The sequence below is a fragment of the Dipteris shenzhenensis genome, chromosome 17, assembly GCF_047967505.1.
Source record: "Dipteris shenzhenensis isolate YYH24624 ecotype China chromosome 17, Dip_SZ_1.0, whole genome shotgun sequence".
Classification (NCBI taxonomy): domain Eukaryota; kingdom Viridiplantae; phylum Streptophyta; class Polypodiopsida; order Gleicheniales; family Dipteridaceae; genus Dipteris; species Dipteris shenzhenensis.
In genome coordinates, this window is record NC_141612.1 from 7,925,141 (window position 1) to 7,933,663 (window position 8,523).

General features: G+C 41.1%; 1 protein-coding gene across 1 annotated transcript; it reads right to left on the reverse strand.

Annotated features, from left to right (window-relative positions):
- Window positions 1-442: 442 nt before the first annotated feature.
- On the reverse strand, window positions 443-3,873 carry LOC147891622 (carotenoid cleavage dioxygenase 8 homolog B, chloroplastic-like). Its single transcript, XM_087388007.1, has 10 exons — window positions 3,466-3,873; window positions 3,282-3,355; window positions 2,943-3,167; window positions 2,668-2,779; window positions 2,217-2,348; window positions 1,926-2,123; window positions 1,395-1,585; window positions 1,067-1,256; window positions 726-828; window positions 443-591 (listed from the first exon to the last, which is right to left on the reverse strand). The coding sequence occupies exons 1-10, from the start codon at window positions 3,871-3,873 to the stop codon at window positions 443-445; spliced, it is 1,782 nt and encodes a 593-aa protein (XP_087244133.1).
- Between the last annotated feature and the right edge of the window lie 4,650 nt (window positions 3,874-8,523).

Sequence of the window (8,523 nt, forward strand, 5' to 3'; positions counted from 1 at the left end):
TTAATTATTTGCAATGCAATTTATACAAAAAAATGCACATATTTATGGAAGCTACCAATAAAGGAGTTTATGTTAGTAATAAGCTAAATTACAAGCCACGAAATACAAAATGTGGATCCCAAAAGAATAAGATAACTTCTATATACATCCCTTTTCGTATATCTTGGAGATTGAATTACACTCTCATGAAACGCTGAACAAATGCATAAAGCAAATTTTAAATATTTACATACTTTGGGTTATGTAGGCAATTATTTGTACTGCCATATATATCTCAATATCAAAATCATCTTCCTTCAATTATTGCTTCATGTGGCTAGACCTGGATGGGGACAATTTACAATTGTTTTGCTTTAGAATCTCCCATGTGTTCATGCAAACTAAGGGATTAAGGTCATATCAAATCTTAGCCAGTTTTTCGTTGAAAGTAATGGATATCCTCCTACTTTTCATTAGGAACCCAACATCCATGTAGCCCATAAGGTATACCATGTGGCATAGGAGCACGAGCAATCTCTACAAAGCTTGGCCCATCAAGTAGCACAATAAAGGAGCCTCCCTTATTGTCACTCACGATGGATAGCACGACACCTGCAAAGCAAAAATGGACATAAGATATTGAGAGAGAGAGAGAGAGAGAGGAGTGTGGGCTTTAGTGTGTGTTTCAGTTCAATTGTAGAAGAGAGAATGTTAGAGTATTTTATGGCTTAGTTGTAAAACATTACCATCATCTTCAGCTACACCACCAGGCCGTGGGACAAAGAACGGTTCACTCGGGATGCCGCCATCCTCATACCAATTCACTGTTGTTTTGTTCACAAGATCAATCTACGACAGATCCACAAATGCATCGTAGATTACTCCCTTGACAATGACGCAAGTCATGTTGAATCGTAGATTGGCTATTAAATTTTCGGAGGATATTGTTAGAGCCTATCCATCTATCGTCAATGGCTCGTGAGAAAGTTTCCAAATATGGCATTCTTGTGTGCATGGGAGTATCAATCGGTTGGGAATAACTTTCAATTATGTCATTCTTGTGTGCGTTGGTCAATCACTACTATACCTTAGTGAGCATGTTCGGAAAGTGTGCCGGCCTGTGCGCACCGCATGCATATACATACTGATATTTGTGAGTCATGTAATCGGGATTTATGGTAGCCATATCCAAACCCCGTCCATGATAATCCTGGGGTACTGCTGTCACTAACTCTCCCTCCGGGCTTCCATCCAACGGAATGATCAAGCGTCCGACTCTGCCATCGTACGTTAGATTACAGAGATTACTAGCGTTCACACCGGAGATCGTTGTAGGATTGGACGCTACTTCATCGAGAAGATGCTGCTAGCAGACTTGTCAATTTGAGAGACAGGAAGAGAAAAAGAGAGAAAACCTGGCATCCGGAATGATGTCTTTAGGTTCGTCTCGCAGGGGTTCTAAACGCATGCGATCCAAGATTGTGGGCTTCGCCATATGCTCACAGCAATCCGCAATCACTCGCACCTTTCCAGTAACTTCATCCGTCTCCTCGTACCCGTTGATAAAATGGAAGGTCACAAACGGTGGCACTTGAACGCTTGCAACCTGCATTTTGCTCAAATGGAGTCAAGCCAAGTAAAGCAGATGGTGTTTGCAGCCCTGATTTCCTTTTTCTCGCAACCCCTCTTGAATTCCCCGTAAACAATTCGCAGCCTATATTGTTTTGTCCGTCATCTCGTTGCAGCTGTACATTTTTTATTTTATTCGACAAAGAATGGAATCTACGGATGACGGCAATTGGATAACATCCTGATCGAGAACAAAGATGTACCCCCGAGCCCAAAGGCGTTGGAACACCTGAAAAGTTTTAGCTAACACCTGAAAAGTTTCTTAGCTAACTAATTCGCGAGTAATTTGAACTGCGTGTTCTGAGATTTGATTGGACCTGTTTTCCTGTCTTCCTGTCAAGTACATGCATGAAGGATTCATAGTCAGGTGCCCAATCGAATTTGAACCAAGGACAAGGCTCGCTCTTGAGGAGGTTCATCACAGAGTACTTCAAAGATATTTCTGGAACTACGATGTAGTTCTCCGTGACTACGAAAGAGTGTACCCATCCTGGGGCAAAGCCTCTGCATTTGACCTGTACACATGCGGAGCACGATAATTTTACTTCTCGATAACCCTTGAAAACGCGATGGAAACATACGTTTTGTGCCACTTGAAGAAAACTCACTCTTCCAATCACAGTTCGAGTGTTTGTTCCAGCTTCCATTCTGACGACTGTGTAACCTGGATTTATCAGGTCCGGGAGCAAAGTAATGAACTCCTTATCATTTACAAAAGGATGCGGAGTGTGAATCAGGCCCTGCAAGATACAAGGTCCATGCACGGATTACCACTGGAACCTTATACTCAGAGAGAAGGTTTTCGCTTTGATTCATTCAAATCAGGGAGTGACTTGCTTTTGTCAAAATAATTGGTACGGACGTAAAATCGAATTTGACCGCAGAAACGCCGCAAAACTTGGCCTGGGGATAGATCTAGGGGCTTCCGCTTTGTCCTATATGGGGCATTCAAGAGGCTAAGGACCAACCCGGAAAAGATGAATGAACCAAAGTGCATCCCAAAACTTGCGACTGAGCCAAAGAGAATCTCAACTGAAAGTACTGGACGTGAAATCTTACCCCGGTTTTATCATCGTATTCAAAATGTCCTACGGTCTCTAATGTATCCGGATCGATCTGGATGGAGCCTTTTACTGTCTCAGTAAAACAGACAACTCTGCCATCTCCCAACCTACAGATGGAGAATAAATCATAACCTGTTAGGAGGTGCATGAAATTATAACGCGTCAGTAAAGCGAGCTCTAAATTATAAGGGATCGTGCAGCGAACCCAAAGCTCCTCCGACGTCTAATTCTTGAGTATCTCGTCAGAAAACTGAAAGAATGCAAACCCACCTGACCACTCCAGTGTTGGCGTTGTCTGTCAATGTCGTGCCGAATGCCATCGATGCCAATTCGCCAAAGTATGATAATAAGTTCTCACGTTTAGGTGCTTCGGCAAATTCTCGGAAGAATGGCTTGCCGAGCTTTTTGGCATTCTCATATGCTTTCGACTTGAGTTGTGCATGAGTAGCTCTAAGGCGCCCATCTTTGAAGTGCAGGCGCACGAGGGTCGCGTACCTGAAGCGCAACAATGCAATTTCTTACTACATGGAACCATCTACACGAACGCTCACAATAGACTGTCCGTGATACGAAGCGAAAACAGCTAGTTGAAAGGGCTTGCAAACTTGCCCATCAAAGAGATGCTTGAATTCATGATCGCCAACATGGAATTGTCCAGGACCGTTCCTCAAGTACGCACCATCCTGTAAGACGAAACAAAATGTTCGTGAGTTTCAGACATGATATTACTGCCGAGGTATTTGAACGGAAGAGATTAAACTAAATCCAGAAGATGCAAAGGATAGCTTATTACAAGCCAGCTCGGAATGGATCCTTGGACAGATAATTCGCCCTCCCATCGCTCGGTTGGAACACTCCTCCACGATGAGTATCCTGGGGTCAATTTAGCAGCCTCGCTGAATCCGGCTGCCGAGGCGGCCGGCTCAGCCACCGTAGTACTGGCATCGGTGGCTTGCGCCTGTGCTACCACAGGGGAGCTCCTCTTGCTCTGTACATCTCGAAGATTGACAGAGGTTCTGGGAGAGGCTTTAAGCTCTCTCTGCTGACGATAAGGAGTAGTCATGAGCTGTCGGGCGGATCTAAGATTTCCATGGAGGGCGGCCGAGCTGGTGCCATTGAGGGAGCGGAGCTGCTGGGGGAGGTCAGAAACGATATGGAAGTCACAGGGAAGGCTGCTGGAAAGGCAAAGGGTGTCGGCCATGGAAGCTAGTGAAGGGTGAGTAGCTGCACAAAACGGCAAGCTGGAAAGGAGACCGGGGGAGCCGGCCAAAGTGGGAACGAAGACCAAGATGGAAAGAACGAGGAGAGCTGAGGAAAATGAGAGGGACGTAGAGAGCAATATATTTATATAAGCTCAAAGGACGGACTGCAGATATGTGTAGAAGCGATGGTGGCAACCCACAAAAGCACAAGAGGAGGAGACGATTCTAGTCGATGGAATGAAAGAAAGTGGTGGGCTTATAAGTGATACGAAGGGCGGAAGGCTGCTATAAAAGACAGGGTGGTATCAGTATCAGGCGACCGTCGGAACCGGCAAGAATTGTGTCTTCAACGTATGCTTGCAAACCTCACATATGATGTAAAGACACAAAGGTTATTAGTTGGCAATGTTGATGCTTACATGAGAGATTGGAGCATCTCTTACATGAGAGATTGGAGCATCTGTATCTCATAAGAAACATTTTGTAAAGATATAACACACACGTTATTGCTTGGCCATGGTTATTCTTACACGGTAATTCTTACACGATAACTTTTTGTCATTGAGGTAATTTAGAGACACACATTATTGCTTGGCCACCTTAATTCTTAACATGCCATATAGACCATGGATGATTTTTTCAACTTAGTTTCGTTAAGAAGCTAAACTTTTATATTGGTGTCGAAAGTTTATATGCCCTAATAAAAATAAACATTTGAAAGATTCCTCAAGATTTGAAACTTTTATGTAAAAATTTTAAAGTTTCGTCACCTGATACTTTAAAATTCAAAAGAAAATATATAAAAGTGTATTGTATTCTTCTAATGTTGTGAAACTACAAATTTGGACTTAATAAACTTTCGCCAAGATTTTATATTAATATATAAGTATAACTTTGATAAAAACATCTATGATATAGATATTCTCGAAACATATGATATAGAGACACACAGGTTATTGATAGGCAACATGCACAACAAGACAAAGCAACTATAGACATGCTTGATAGACGCACAAAATAGCGGGCGCGTCTACAGGCAATGCTAGAATAGTGAAAATATGGATGCGTCTAATAGTGCGTCTAATAGCACGTCTATTTACACCTCTATTAGTGCATCTATTAGTGCATCTGCACTATGAATTAGATGCGGATTTTAGACGCAAAAATAGAGAATATATAAGGTGAGATTTTGGTGCAGGTTGATAAATGTACATCGAGTGTACATCAGTGCTTTCCAAACGTTACCCATGATTACCAAAGCACATAATTTTAACAAAAATATCAATGCTTTTTGGCAAACCCACATATACAAAAATTAAGTGAGGTGAGGAGAATGAGACAATATGTAAAATAGTTTTGCCAATATCAATGATGGGCTATGGTTCAGTCTCATCCTCAATGAGATTAACCCTTGCCAAACTATCTTCTTCAAAATCAAACCAGTATTGAGATCTACAAATACATTCAGCCCAATACTACTTGTGCTACTCATGTGCTCATCGAAATCAGCATCATCAATGGTAAGCTTATCCTCACGGGTAATGGCCTTAATATCTGTATCCCCTATCTCATGATCATCCTCGTCTCTCGTATCACGGTCATCATCACCTTTATGGCCATTATCATCCTCCATACACTCCATATTAGAAAATGTACTATACATCACTTTGGAACATGGCATAATAGGTATGACATGCCACCACCTATTATTATCCACCATTGGTTAATAGACAACCTAATTCAAACACAAATATAATCATGTTATTTTTCTTGCATCGAAGGTATCAAATATTTAAAAGTGAGTATTTTTATATGTGTGTACAATACCTGTTCACATTGTTGCGGTAGTACTAGTGTGTCCTTCTTACTTTGCCAAAACTTTGTGGAGTCAATAGTTACAAAGCCACTTGCATGGTGTTTGATTGTTGCATTAGGGCCTCTTTCCACCACGTCCTTAAACCCATGTGGCATAAATCTAAGGTTTCAAAACCTTAGAATGAAAAATGCATAACAGAGAGACGAAATCAAATACATAGAGATCTATAACTCTGAAAATCCTCCACCGAATCATGCAAGAACTAACAAGTAGAGGTTTTTGGATGTCCGAAACACAATGGGACAGACGGTTTTGGAAACCGTAGTCTCAATCACTAGGTCCAACACATGGATTGAAAAACGTTTTTGGAAATAGAGCTGTTTGTAAACTCTACTGGAGTGCGAATGATGAGCAACATAGAAGTTTTAGGACCTCCTGAGTCCACCAGAACTGACAGATCTGCAAATGGTTGCTCCAAACTTGAGTTCCAACACTCGGGCAGAAAAACGCAGAAACTGACACAGTGAGTCAGAAATCCAATGAAATTATCCCAGATTCAAGAATGAACATGTTTCTAAGCTCCTGAAGTGAAGTGGACACCAAAATCAAGCAATAGTTGCCTCTACAAGTCAATACGGAGTCTCTGTCATCGAACAGAACAGGGAAAAGCTCAAAAAACGACTTTTTTCTTTGAAAACACTTATCAGGCTCTCAAAACCACTTCGCAAAACCAAAGTGACTTTTCCAAAGGTTTCTCCAAGGTCTCTACACACTCGGATGTAAGTAAAGTCACCCACAAAGCTTCCCACAGAGCTTCTCCTTCTTCCCATAAAGCTGCTGAGCTTCAAGCATTCATACACGCTCAGCTAGATCACCCGGGCTCTGATACCAGTTGAGAGTGCTCTCAACGGAAGCAAGAACAGAGGAGGGAGAGAGAGAAACAAAGAGCTACACAAATTTTTATAGGTGTAGAACCACCCTAATCTTCTTTTTCATTCATTTATATATGTGTTTGAGTATTGTACATAACCGGGGTAAAGGCACAGTGACCTTTAACCCCCACCTCTATCCAAGATTAGTCTCTTGACGGTTGATCTTCTTTGGAAGTTGCTCTCTTTGGATTCGTCCTTTGTTGTATGCAGGGAAGGGATGTTTTTCGTACTAGTGTTGTTCTTTTTGGGATCAGGCGTGTCCTTTTTAGTTTCTTTCAAAAAGGCATCTATCGGAGCGCGTCTATAGATGCGTCTAACTTTTGGAAAAATAGACAGTCGTGCCTATAGACGCACTGTTAGATGCGTCTATAGATGCGCTATGACAGTTTTTCTTATGTGTTCTTCCCTTTCCCCTTCCCCTTCCCCTTCCCCTTCCCCTTCCTTTTCCTTCTCTTTCCCTTCCCCTTCCCCTTCTAAGAAAGGGATTGCATGAATGATGGAAATAAGTGATTGCATGAATGATGGAAAAGGATTGCATGAATGAAGAAAGGGATTGCATGAATGAAGAAAGGGATTGCATTCGTGAGGAAATAAAGGATTGCATTCTCTTTTTCTCTCCTTTCTCCTCTCTTTCCTTCTCTTTTCTCCTCTCTTTTTCTCTCTTACCTCCTTTCTTTTTTGTCCTCTCTTTTCGTCTCTTTTCTCATCTCTTTCCTTCTCTCTTTTTCTCCCTTTTTCTTCTCTCTTTCCTCCTCTCTTTCCTTCTCTCTTTTTCTTTCCTTCTCTTTTCTCCTCTCTTTTTCTCTCTTATCTCCTTTCTTTTTTGTCCTCTCTTTTCGTCTCTTTTCTCATCTCTTTCCTTCTCTCTTTTTCTCTCTTTTTCTCCTCTCTTTCCTCCTCTCTTTCCTTCTCTCTTTTTCTCTCTTTTATCCTCACTTTTGCTCTCTTTTATCCTCTCTTTTTGTCTCTTTTCATCTCTCTTTTTCTCTCTTATCTCCTCTCTTTTTCTCTCTTTTTTCTCCTCTCTTTTTCTCTATTTTCCTCCCTTTTCTCCTCTCTTTCCTTCTCTCTTTTTCTCTCTTTCATCCTCACTTTTTCTCTCTTTTTCCTTCTCTCTTTTATCCTCTCTTTCCTTCTCTCTTTTTGTCTCTTTTCCTCTCTTTTCTCCTCTCTTTTTCTCTCTTATCTCCTCTCTTTTTCTCTCTTTTGCCTCCTCTCTTTCCTTCTCTCTTTTTCTATCTTTTATCCTCACTTTTTCTCTCTTTTTCCTTCTCTCTTTTATCCTCTATTTTTCTCTCTTTTCCTCTCTTTTCTCCTCTTTGTTTCTGTCTTATCTCCTCTCTTTTTCTCTCTTTTTTCTCCTCTCTTTTCTCCTCTCTTTACTTCTCTCTTTTTCTCTCTTTTATCCTCACTTTTTCTCTCTTTTTCCTTCTCTCTTTTATCCTCTCTTTTCGTTTCTTTTCGTCTCTCTTTTTCTCTCTTATCTCCTCTCTTTTTCTCTCTTTTTTCTTCTCTCTTTTCCTCTATTTTCCTCTCTTTTCTCCTCTCTTTCCTTCTCTCTTTTTTTCTCTTTTATCCCCTTTTTCTCTTTTCACTTTCTCTCTTTTTCTCTCTTATCTCGTCTCTTTTTCTCTCTTATCTCCTCTCTTTTTCTCTATTTTTTCTCTTCTCTTTTCTCCTTTTTCTCCTCTCTTTTTCTCTCTTTTTCTCCTCTCTTTTCCTCTCTTTTCTCCTCTCTTTCCTTCTCTCTTTTTCCCCACCCGAAGCTTCAATAGCTTGACATTGAGCAAGCAGATATAGACTCCTATCACTCTAATTCAAAGAATGAAGGAGTCTATAAATGCTTGCTCAATGTCAGGCTGTCACTGTATTTTTTCTTTTGCATCTCGTGATGAGGGCAT

Excerpts from the sequence above, each read along its gene's own strand:
- LOC147891622 (XM_087388007.1), bottom strand. The coding sequence starts at position 3,873 with ATGGCCGACACCCTTTGCCTTTCCAGCAGCCTTCCCTGTGACTTCCAT. Across the intron at positions 3,168-3,281 it reads TTCAAGCATCTCTTTGATGG|GTACGCGACCCTCGTGCGCC; the intron begins GCAAGTTTGCAA and ends GTTGCGCTTCAG. Across the intron at positions 1,257-1,394 it reads GACATCATTCCGGATGCCAG|AGTCGGACGCTTGATCATTC; the intron begins GTTTTCTCTCTT and ends GTACGATGGCAG.